Consider the following 12,693-nt stretch of genomic DNA (forward strand, 5'->3'; position numbering starts at 1 on the left):
GAATTACTGTAAGGATTGAAATACTTCTCACTTAAGTCCTGTAGTATAAACTTAAAACTCCATACATGTGCCTTGGCAAGCATAAAATGAGAGAATGTTAACTGTTTTAAGAAATACCAATATATAAAGTTTCATCCCTATTTTATTTCAGTAAGCCCAAATTTTACATGTGTCATAGATCTCTGATGAACATTAGACAGCATGATAGATATTTCCTCTATACCTTTTCTTGTCTCTTTCTGCTGACCCTGTAAGGAAAGGCTCATTGAGACTTCTGCCTGTAACCAAGGCCTTTAAGCTTTCAGCAATTGGATCGTGATTTGCCTTTTCTGAGTAAATTATGTTATTTCTTCTTTGAAATATTGTTTTTATTTTCTGGAAATAATGTGATTGGTTTCTCATGAAGTGGAGTCAGTGTGATGAACAGCAATACAGTAGCATCTACCGCGTTTGAAACTCTCCACCTGGTTGATTTTGAGTGCTGGTAATACTTGTGTTTTGTCTGAATACTAAAGGAAGGATGAAGTACAAGATTTAATGCAGTGTCACTTGCATAAAATTTCTTTCAGAAATTTCCACCATTAAAATACATAGCAAATTAAATTGAAAAGGTACCTACAGTATGCTACACTATACCCACTTCCATACTATGGAGGATACAGGGGCAGTTTTAAAGGTTTTTAAGTGCAATCAACCTTCTAAGGTGGATTGTCCTCTTAGTGTTTAAAAAGAAAAAAGGCTAATGTAGTGTAATGAATTCCTAGGAGATTTTGTATTAGCTTAGTAAAAAGAGAATGTGACCTTTTAGTTGAAACTTGTTAGAGATAATTTAAATTTAAAAAAAAAAAAAAAAGAACAGAATTAAGTGAGTTTGAAGATATTATACAATGCCTTTATGAAGTATGTAAGTTCTGGAAATCAGAAAGATTGTCAAAAATAAAGTTACTTTGTTAAGAAATAATTGGTACTTGCAGTGCAACGTACTTCACTATATTGAAAAGTTAGTTCTTTCCTTGCTGAATGAAGGGCTGTTTTCACATTTAGATAAAATGATTTTACAGAAAGCTATAATGGAGTCTGATGAAGAGTGGTCCATGAACAAGAAGTTAATTGATCTTTCTTCAAAAGATGTTCGGAAATCTGTAAGTAATGTAATGTATTGAACGCTGAATTTCTCAGCAAATTCTTCTCATCTTTTTTCATTATTAACTGTTTCAAAGAGAGAAGAAAGGGAGCACAATTAGATTAGTGCATCAGAAGATGGCATAGGTAAGAGGAGAATTAAGAGTCTGACTGAACTCCTAACTGACATTAGGGAAAAGATACCCATTTATTTCAACAGTTGGTGGACTGAGCTGCAAGCATTGGTTGAGCTGGCACTTTGAGGACGTGGACTAGCATAATTTTCTTGATTAACTTTAGAATTAAGGTAGATCAAAGATTTGCAAATTACTTTCCTGGAAAAAAAATATGATGTGTCTTTTTCATTGACCTATAACAGCCTTTGCGTTGCTAAGTTTGTGAAGCGAAAATATAAATAGTGTTATGTCTTTTTTTTTTTTTCCCTAAAGTAAGGGAACACTTCTCTATCTGTCTCCTGGATACTAAACTGAAGCATCTTTGTATATACAAATCTTAAAGGAATAATTCTGAAACTGTTAGGTCGAAAGGTTGTTCCATCTTTAATATTAAAGTCAAAGATGTGTGGTATATAGACTTCACCACAAGTAGTTTACTGCTATGTACTAATAATACTTAATTTCTGAAAGTGTCTTTTAGTAAATATAGCACCTTTGCACTAAAAGAACCCTAGTTTAGGAGGAAGAGGAGATGGCTTTTAATAATGAGAAATGAAGCCTGATATGATAAAGAGGGAGAAGTTAAATGTGGAAGAGTAAGGGGTTCAGTGGCTGTGTAGTAGGAGAGGTTTTATATATTGTGATGACTTGAACTAAACCAACAGTGGCAGCAATGTAGCAAAAAGACAAAATGTATTCTGCCATGGAAGCTGGAATGTCATATAAATGTAATGGGAGTCTGTTCTGGGTCACCTTATGGTGAGGCTTCACCTGTAAAATGGGTCTGGTTTTGAGTACAGCATTTTAAGGCAGTTATAGAAGAGGAGAGCATAGGTTAGAAAACTTAACTACAGAAACTGGTTTAGGGGTTGTGCAGTCTAGGAGAGAAAAGACTGAAATGGGATGTGATGGTAGTTTTCTGTATATAAGGGGTTGTTTTAAAGAAGATGTTCGCTGGCACTATTGGGTGCAGACAAGAAGGATTTCAATTAACTTGTAGCAAGGACTTAGGGAAGACTTTAAACTTAAGGTGGATGTAAACAGAAAACAAAATAAGTACGTTTTGGATATCTTCTGCTCATTGGTGTTTCAGAACAGGGAAAGCCATCATCTATCACAAATAAATGAAGTATAGTCTTCTTGACACATGGTAGGATATTAGGACATTTGATTTCTTTAAGAATCTTCTTAGCCATGCATTTTTGTGACTGTATTATATATCCAGTTTTCAGATTAAGTCACAACACGTCTTAAATTAATGAAATGCATCTGAGTTTAAATTGTTACATAGTGTGTAACACACAGTAATTGTGTGATTTTAACATTATTTTAGGGTAAAAGAAATGTCTGTAGCCTTCAGGAAGATATGAGAGTGTAGTTTAGAAACTGAGCAGAGTTTTGGGAAGTTGCAGAATTGTATTAGGAGGTGGTGGTGCCTGAAAGGGGAGGGTCAGATGGCTGAGACATCATCTAATGTGTGGATTGTCCACAGAAATTGGGATATTCAGCCCTTGCACAGCATCAGAGGCTTCTCTGCTTCCCCTCTGCTCCCCGCAGCAAGGGATCTGGGGGGTGGGCAATGACCTGGGAGAGGACACAGCCGGGAGAGCTGACCTGGCAGCAAGCAAACACTGGTGTGGTATCAACACTGCTCTAGGCACCAGTCCAAAACACAGCACCAAAAAGGCTGCAGTGAAGAAAGTGAACTCCATCCCAGCCAGACCCAATACATTGCTAGACACAAATAACATAAAGCTCACACTTTCCTTAAAATGTCACCTGCCAACCCATTTTTTTTCTTATTTAATGATTTTTTTTGGTGAATTTAAAATGTTTTATGTTTCTTGCTATGCTGCTACATTGCCCTTCTATATTAAATCTTGATTATTTTCAGAGTGAATTTTTAAGCAAAATATGGAATATGGCCTGTGAAAATTGCAGAGTTATTTGGACAGTAGCAGAAGAAATACTTATGAATTTGAGGCTTTGTAAATCTTACCTGTGCAGGAACATCCTCAACAATTAACAGTGGAAAATAACTTGTTGCAATGAAACTGCAGAAATTACTTGCAATACTGTAGGAATAAATGAATCCACTTTTCAGGCACTTTTCTCTGTGTCAGACTGAAGGGTCTTTCCTTGTGGCAGGATAACAGGCATCTCCTCTGTAGGCTGACTGAATTATTAAATTACTCGATTCATCAAGTTAATGATAACTTCCAGTATGTAGTGGGGTTTTCTGGTAGTGTATTCTCCATAGAGGTGTTTCCCCTTCCTCTTGAGTATCAACATTTCCTCCTGGTAAATATTTCCTGTAATCACACAACACCTTTAATAAACGCAACTTGCTGGTGGTAGTCTTAAAATTTCTACTCATCCCATCTAATTCAGAGTGGTGGAGTCATGAAGGCATTTGCTCGGTGTGCATACTGCTGCCTCATCCCTCCCTGTCTTACCTGGTGCTGTAGCGGTGTCCTCTGGAGGTTCTACCACCCAGTAATCACCTTTTCAGTTTTCAGTGTCTTTTTATCTAGTTGTGTGGTGTTCTTTCCCCTTACCTGTTTATTTTACTGTTTCTCTGTAGCAAGTTCATAACTTGGTCTGAGAGGAGGTTTAAGATAAAATGTGATACTATCAACTGTAAAGCCAGCTACTTTCAAAGTCATTAAGTTGCAGGGAAGTTAACTAAATGCCTGCAGTCTGTTAAACATCTAAAAATGTGGTTTTGTGGGTATAGGTTCCTAAAGGATTACCATACTTTGCTGTGGACTTTGGCCTTCAAGGAGGATTTGCTCATATCATTGAAGATCAACACAAGTTCCCTCATTACTTCGGAAAGGTATTGTCATGTAAAAGATCAATTTACCAATTATACTCTGTTTTGTAAAATTTAAGTAATTAAAACAGATGCTGCCAGAACAATCACTTTAATGTATTTATCCAAATTTATTTACTGGCTTTTCTTGGTGAGTCATTGTAACGTAGCTTTTTGAATAAAGGAGTAGTTGGTGTCTTCACTGGCTGATACTCAGAATATGATTCTAGATCCATATTTCTTTTGAATTTATAGGAACTCCAGATATTTGACATACAGTCTAATAGATGGGAAAATACTTGCATCTATTTAAGAGTTTTCATGGCCATAGTATTCTCATATAGGTGCACTGACTCCTGCTTGTATAAATTAGGGTGGATACACTCACAGACAACTCCCAGTAAAATACTTATGTAGTTAAATTACTCCATGTGGTATAGAGAGTATAGTATATACAGGAAGCGCTGCACTAAATTCTTCTTTTCTTATGTCACAGCAATCGTTTATTGAAAGTGTCAATATTGCAAAAACATTGAGTGATTGGGGAGAAATAGAACTTACTTCAGAAGGAGTTAAGAGCAAAGTGGGCAGCTTTCTTTTTTCTGAACTTTACTCTTAGTCACAAATGTACTAATATATTAACAGTCTTGCAATGTTAGGATATTTATGCAGTGTATTGCTATGTTGTACTTAAAAGAAATTTGCTGAGGCAACCACTTAACAACTACAGTTCTAATTTTTGAATTGGTATATTTTTCAGGATTTCCAGTTTTAATAACTAGCACTCGAAGAAAACAGTGACAAATAATTGCATGATTTGAATATATGTATTTAATATATAAAGTAATGTTAAACAATATGGTAATTTTGCATTTATCATTATCTATCTTTCTTCCACTTGCAAAGGAAATTATTGGTGGCATGCTGGACTTGGAACCACAGCTCTGGAGAAAAGGAATCAGACAGAACTTTGAGGATCAAAGGAAGAAGGTGTTGCAGTTTGCACAGTGGTGGAAACCATATGACTTTACCAAAAAGAAAGAATGAGTACATCCCTGCAGTCAAGGACTATATAAGCCATAAATTATATTAAAGGATATGTCATATGTTAAGAATAACAGCAATGTGTTATGTATTGCTAATATATTTTAAAACCAAGGATATTGTTTAATTGCTGATTACCTATTTCCAGGTTGGACACTGTGGATCACATGAACCTGCAAGCCTGACAAGCCAGAAGTGTACAGTGTTTTTAGTTTTTCATTTTTAAGCTGAGCCAAAAGAATTGGCTATTGGAGTTCTTCAAAGTGTAGCTTCTGCTTTTGGAGTTTTTATAATCTTTGAGGCAACTAATTTTTTTATATTGTATTTAGTGTAGAGCCAGTGCTTAATTATCATGGTGACTTTTTGTAGAAAATGGTGTACATTTTAAGAATATTTTGATTAATACAAATACGTTGTTGCAGAAGGAAGCTGTACAGAAAATAATTTTCTGATTTTTGAGTCCCTGTGTTCTTTAAGTTGAGGTCATTACAGTAATACAAACATTCACATAGGATGGGATAGATAAACCTGCTGCTGCCCTCTGCACATTAATTAATGCAATTTTTTGTACTTTCAATAGAAATAGTATTTTTCAAGCTGACCTGTTGCACAAAGGGTGATGAGACAGTCCATAGCTAGTGGCAAGTGGCAACTTTAATGGTAACAGTTACTTTTGATGACAATAAAAAACAAAAAAGAGAGGTGAGCGGAAGAACCTTAAGAGAAAACACTCTCTGATGGCTAGCAAAGAAAATCATCTCAGGGATCTCCCCAAATGACTCTTCTCCCCAGGGCATCCTCTCTAGTGCAGCAGATGGTCCACTGTAATACTTTTCTGATAATAACTATATAGTTTTTGTCAGGACCTGCTCAAACTCCCTGCTGGTTGTTCCTGCTTGTGATGCTGTTAGCGCTGATTGGAGCACACTCTGATCAGGGGCGAGAGTTGCATGTTAATTGATTGTTAAGCTTTGTGCATGGATGTCACTGGGAAATGCCTGTCTGCTGTTTAAAAGACTACTGTCTACTGTGTTATTCACTAGGTTTTGTTTTTTTCTATTGTGTAAAAATTACAAAATAGGAGGTAGGAAAGGGTGAGGGGAAAACAGGATGATTCTTGCATCAATGTAAATAATTTTCTGTGGGAAACCTGACATAGCAGGCTTGGGCTTTGCAAAAGGTGTGGAACTGGGAGAACAGGACAAGGACAGAAGGACACGGATGAGAACAGTGCCACAGTGTCTTCCCAGCGCATAAGGGAAGGGGTGCAGACTTACAAACACAAGACTGCAGTGCTGCAGGGAAGGGCTCTGGGGGCAAGTGGAAGGCCCTGAGCAGAGCAAAAGTTAAGGCATCATGCAAGTGTCCAGCATGTTTCCCCCTCTTTTCCTGTAGAGCCATTGCCCTGTGCAGCTCTGTTACCTATTTTGAACTGCTCAGGTTAAGAAATGGTTCACTAAATATTACAGGGTTGAGTAAGTGTTCATTTCTAGTCACTTGGTGGTCTTTTGCAACTTTCTTGAAAACCTAGTACTTTGTTTGTTTGCTTGTTTTGCATGTAAGTCTGGTAGAGGTAGAAGTCCACTATGTTGTGGGCATAGAAGGGCCAGTTCCACTGTTCTCGTCAGTTTTGATCTTCCTTAGGCTACTGGGGATGTTACAGAGCAAATCAGACATTGAAATAGTAGCTGCTATGAGTTGCTTAGAATGTGGTAAAGCTGAAGCAAATTCAGGTAAAGTGCAGTCTTTGGTGACATAAAGCATGACTAAAAATTGTTTTCTCTGAAAGAGTATGCTGTCTCCGGTCTCATCTGCCCCCCTGGAAGATAGCTGGGAAGCGACAGAGGTGACTTGTCTCTTACGGCCATGGAACAGTCTTTATCCAATGTTGTGCTGGAGATGCATTTTTTTCTAAATGATATATCACTTTTGCTCAAAATTTGTGTTCCTCTGGGGAAGTGCTGTGCTTCACAAGGGATATTTGACTTGTAGGTAGAAAAGTCTTTCATTCTGACTCATAGTCAGTGCATATTTTATTATTATTCTGATTTCAGCAAAACTGCTGCATACTCTTTGGACCAGAAAAGTCTGAAATATTGGAGTAAGGGTAACAAGCTAGTGATACAGGAAAATGTGTCTTACCCTATTAGAAATTTTCAGAATGGGAGACTGTGCTTACCACATACACTGAGAATAGTATCTTCTTGTAATTGATCACAACCAGACAGGTATATCTTCAGGTTAAGGTGTTCCTCTTCATAGAATGATAGAATGGTTTGGGTTGGAAGGGACCTTAAAGACCATCTAGTTCCAGCCCCCCTGCCATGGGCAGGGACACCCTCCACTAGACCACGTTGCCCAAAGCCCCATCCAACCTGGCCTTGAACACTTCCAGGGATGGGGCATCCACAACTTCTCTGGGCAACCTGTTCCAGTGTCTCACCACCCTCACAGTAAACAATTTCTTCCTAATATCTAATCTAAATCTACCCTCTTTTAGTTTAAAGCCATTCTCCCTTGTCCTATCACTACATGCCCATGTAAACAGTCCCTCTCCAGCATTCTGGCCAGTATTTTGGCCAGTATCAGAACAGAAACAGATCATATGAAATTCACCTCATATCTGTCTGAGTAGTAGTTGTCTCTGTATATAGCTGTCTGAAAGAACGTGTGGATAAATAACATTTGTATTTCCTACCAGATACTAAGCCTTTTAAAAACTTTGTTTAAAACTGAAAAAAAGAGTGAAGCCCTCCAAGGAAATCTTTAACTTCAGGACTTTTATCTTCACAGCTCTTTACAAACATTAACTTTATATCTCTGAAAGCTTTGACCAGCATAGCTCCCTCTGACAGCTGTGAAACTGCTGTCCCTTTGGACCAGGGGAATTTGCCCCACACCTCAGCGCATCCCCCACCCCAACCCGGTGCTTGGGTTTGGGTTGCTGAGAGTGCCCAGAAGGTCCTCCCAGATCCCAGCTCCTGTGCACTCCCAAGATCCCATTCATTTCAGTTGATCGCATCCTCCTTGAAGTGCTCCTTGTCCATGAGCACTGTTTTAAATGATTTATGACTGCACAGTCTTTTATTTTTAGCTTCTGTGCAAAACTTCCAAATCAAATCTTGGTGGGAACTGCTGTCTGTGATAATTTTGTTGTCTTCCTCTCCACTAATGAAAAACAAGTTCAGACTTGCAGTTAAATGGTGTGGTTGTCTTCCTTAGTACATTTTTATACAAATCAAACAGGAATACAGGTAGATGAGAACAGTAATATGATTCTAGCGTACTAAATAATTAACTTTAAAAAGGTTAATGAGTCCTTGCCTAACAAAACAGCAGTGCTAGAAAGTATGGATCATCTTTTAATGATGGGAAGAGAGGACACGCAAGTGGGTTGTGAGGACTCCCAATTCACCATTTTTTTGCTCTTGATTCACAGAAGAGTTCATAGGAAGCGAGTTTGCTGTGCAGTGAGGATGCTCACTTCTCCCACCCATCTTCGAGCCTGTTTATCATATTTGATTTCTGTGAACTGCTGTGATTTAAACATTATTACTTATTTTTAAGATATCAGAGATGCGAAAATATAAGATGGTAAGGGTTTCTTCTAAACCAGAACAAGGGGCTACTTTGTGAGGTGTTTGGCCATCTGGTGGTAGAATTCTTGCTGGCTTTATTTGCGTTAGAGACCAGACATCAGCAGCAACATTACCTTCCCACTGGTACCTGCACCCTTAGTCTGCAAGGGCTCTACAGGGAGACGCACAAAAGGCAGAAACAGAATGAAGTTGTTATGGGACACATTTGCATTCAAGGAGATTCGGGATTCTGAAAAAGAGATTTATTTTGTTCTGAAAAACCTCAGAGGGACTGGAAACAAGATGCTGAAAGATGAGCAAAACACACCCATGTTGCAAATACATGGTCTGTTGTAACCCAGACAGGTAACGCTGACAATAGTTGCAGCTTCCTTCATTTGCTTAGTGTATGTTATTCTAGCCTGTATGAACGTATGTGACACGTCTTCTCCAGCCAGTGGTGGCAGTGCCTGAGCCTGAGGCGCGTACCCTGCTCTGGGCTCCGCAGCTCTGGGATCTGGAGGTTTTGAGAACACGCTGAAGAGCATTTGTGGGGAATGGCACGGATGGGGTGACTGTTTTGGGGTATGGAATGCACTAAATCACCCTCAGAGTCTGTCCTTGCCCATGGCCTGTGGTTTCTAGGGAATTAGCACAACTTGTTTACTTGACAGTTCAGTTGTTATTCACAGGAGCGTAGGATTAGGAAAGGAATATTTTTGTCACCAGTTCCAGGGGAACTCATATGTAATCCACAAGTATCAGACTCCACTGTCCATATTACAAGCCACTTACACACATTTATAAGTCTAAACAAAAAATGATTAACAGAGATGCAGAAAAAGCTATAACAATTACAATTTTACAGGAAAAAGTAAAGAGAAAATAAAAATGGTATCAATTTTTTATTTGTGTTTTTAATAGCGGGAACTGATGCTGCTCAGGAGTAGAATATGACTCATGATAGAAAGAAGCAAGAAGTCAGGCAATAGCTAGCTGTGAATGTGGGGGCAAAACAAGCATCTGTAAGGGTTTTCAGTGTCAGTTGTAGGCACAGAACATCCCATCTCTTCCTGTAGCCTTGCTGTGGTGTTTCACAGTAAAGTGAAGAAATAATCCAGGAGTCAGTTTTACAACGAAGGAGGTCAAATTGAGCATGATTACTTTGGGGAAAATAATTGTCAGCAACCTTACACATCCAGCAATGAATTCCTTTTAAATGGAAAACTCTAGCTTAAGGCCCCCAACATGAAAGACCATTCCATTAACAAGTATTTTGCTAATAACAATACAACTTTTCTTAATAAATATTTTTGTTAAATCTTCGTTCCTCCACTGCTAATATAATTTCCTTTGCTTTTATAGTCAGGAGATTCCTCAGTTCTGTTGCTACCAGTCCTGTGGTGTTTTGCTTATATGGCTGCATTATTTAGGGCAATACAATTCTGATGTTTCATTTTCTTAGAATCATAGAACGGTTTGGGTTGGAAGGGACCTTAAAGCCCATCTAGTTCCAACCCCCTGCCATGGGCACGGACACCCTCCACTAGACCAGGTTGCCCAAAGCCCCATCCAACCTGGCCTTAAGCACATTGTTAAATTAGCCTATACACATTACTTAAGTAACACAGTTACCTTTGTTCAACTTCTGGTTAACGTGTTTTAGACTCACAGATTTCTGGCTATGCAGTTTTCATTGCATCGATTTTTTCTTTTCCTGTAAGATGTTGCCTGCAGTACATTTGCTAATTTGAGGGTGCCAGCAAGAACGCTTCTCCTGCATGGCATCGTGCTTAGCATCTCTGTATGTGAATTCCGCTTAGTTAAGTAGACGGGCACCGCCTGATGCTGGGCAGTCCTCGGAGACCTGTGCTGTTGCCTTTCCTAATAGGAGGGGTCCTGGGGACAGGGTCTGTTTATTGGAGATGGAGTGTGTGGTTATTGATCGCTCCCTGTTCTAAAGAAAAAGCGTTATGCAAGAGGACAGGTCTTGGGGAATAATCTAAATGTGATCATCACCCTCACCTTGTCAGGGAGCATGTTCCACATCTGGATCAGCTTATTAAGGATATTTACTAATGAAGCCCTAGTGTGGTGACACAGCAGCCAATTATTTTTTGCACTGAGTTCCCACTTGTTTAATGACAGACAGCAGGACCTTTTAAAACTGCAGGCCTGACAACTTTGCGTTAAATCGGTTAGTTTAGTCTTTAACAGCATGTCTAAACCCCAACCTGAATCCCCAAATATAATCATGTTACAGACCAATTATTTTGCTTGCTGAGTCACTTTGTCAGTTTGACAGCATGCCTGGCAGAAAATTTCGATTCCTTTCAATTCTTTGATTAAAGAAATTAATTAATTCAGAGTTTTATTTTGTTTGGAGATATCAAGGTCTGACTCTCCCACTGATTCGTAGTTCCCACTGATAGTCACTGGTGGGATTTATTCTCCCTCCAGCCCTTTGAAGCTGGAGAGATCTCTTTTGTGGTAATGAGCAGTCACGCTTCCGGGCAAAATCCTTCTTACTGCCATGCTGGGGTGCAGATGCCTGGTGTCTCTATATTTGAAGACCTACTCCCAGCTTATTGCTTGTATTGGCCAGAAGTTTACTGTATTTCTCTCGAGCAGCCATGAATGGCCAATGTGACAAGTAGTCATAAAGAAGGGGTTGATCCTCATGAAGGACGTCTTCCTGATGGGTTATTACTTAAAATGGAGAATCCAAAGATGCGTAGACAGAGTTTGGAAATGGGAAAGAACCTTTTAGATTTGAATAAGCTAGTCTCGAAGTTAGGAAATATCCATAATGTTTAAACTTCTGAATATTTGGTTGCTTAGACAAGTTGGGTATCTGCAGCCTCTAGTGAAGAGTGAGAACTGTTAACAGAAAAATAGTCATAGGCCCCTGATGTGATTTTCTGCTCATTACAACGGGAAAGGAATAGTATTAGCATTGGCATCTTGAAACCGTTTCTCAAATACAACAAATACATTATGATTTAGAATTCGTGACTATTGTATTGCTATCGGCATGCTGCAGACCAAATCGGCTGTTGTGCTGGCTAGTGCCCAGTCACATAACTAGGCCACCCGTGTCATAAAGAGTTCAAGCTCTAGCCAAAAAACCTCAGAGCAAATTTCTTTTTACTCCCATTTTGCTAATGAGGAACGACCCACAGAAAGATCAGAGCTCGTGGGAGTTGCCACTTAACACTGCGCAGTCCCTCTGGCTTAGATGTGGTCAGCACAGGGCAACGTTTAATGGGAGGGATGATAATCCGCTTCTAAATTATGGAAAGGAAAATTATTAGAGATCTATGTAAGGACATAGTAGGAATGCGTAGGGGTAAAATCAGAAGGGCTAAGATGTGGAGAGACGCTTCTACACCTACATTAAGAGGAAGGCAATGAAGTTATGGCATCAGTGCTGAATAGGAAGAACAGCAAATAACTGATGGTGCAAATGATAGGTGAGGTCATTTTGGTTTTTAACTTTCTAAAAGATTAATTTTGACCAGAGGCTAAATACAAGTTTTCAAAGGAGAAAATAGTCAAGCCAGGAATAAGGAAAGAAGAGGTAGAACAAAATGTTCGATAACTTGCATACATGCCAGTCTGAAAAATCAGCAAGAAACTAGCTGGGTGGTTGGAGTATTTGGAGGAGATGTGAAAATACTATTACTGCAGACTAATAAATATTTGCAGAGGCTTTCAAGCATAGTATAATGTTACAGTATGGGTAAAATTGCCTAGGCCTATGGCCCACAGCTTTGTTCCTTTTGTCGAGGACCTTTTTTAAAACAAAAAAGAAATTACGCAAACTTTCAAAAAGAATAATCTTTTTTATGTTCTCTCCATGGGTATCTTCACCCTTCCTTAAAAGGTTACCTTTCCCTCTGAGCAAAGCTTGCAGTATCTCTGCTTAGAGTTTTCTGTCATTGTGCAGTCCAAATAA

General features: G+C 38.9%; 1 protein-coding gene across 1 annotated transcript in view; it reads left to right on the plus strand.

Annotated features, from left to right (window-relative positions):
- Nucleotides 1-6,199, plus strand: part of CWF19L2 (CWF19 like cell cycle control factor 2) — an 83,392-nt gene extending 77,193 nt beyond the window's left edge. The window contains exons 16-18 of the mRNA XM_075742281.1: nt 1,062-1,142; nt 4,036-4,137; nt 5,020-6,199. Coding sequence (XP_075598396.1) covers nt 1,062-1,142; nt 4,036-4,137; nt 5,020-5,160 — 324 coding nt within the window. The 3' untranslated portion in view covers nt 5,161-6,199. The remainder of the gene's footprint in view (nt 1-1,061; nt 1,143-4,035; nt 4,138-5,019) is intronic.
- Nucleotides 6,200-12,693: the final 6,494 nt, after the last annotated feature.

This window comes from Balearica regulorum, chromosome 1 (genome assembly GCF_011004875.1).
Source record: "Balearica regulorum gibbericeps isolate bBalReg1 chromosome 1, bBalReg1.pri, whole genome shotgun sequence".
Taxonomy (NCBI): Eukaryota; Metazoa; Chordata; class Aves; order Gruiformes; family Gruidae; genus Balearica; species Balearica regulorum.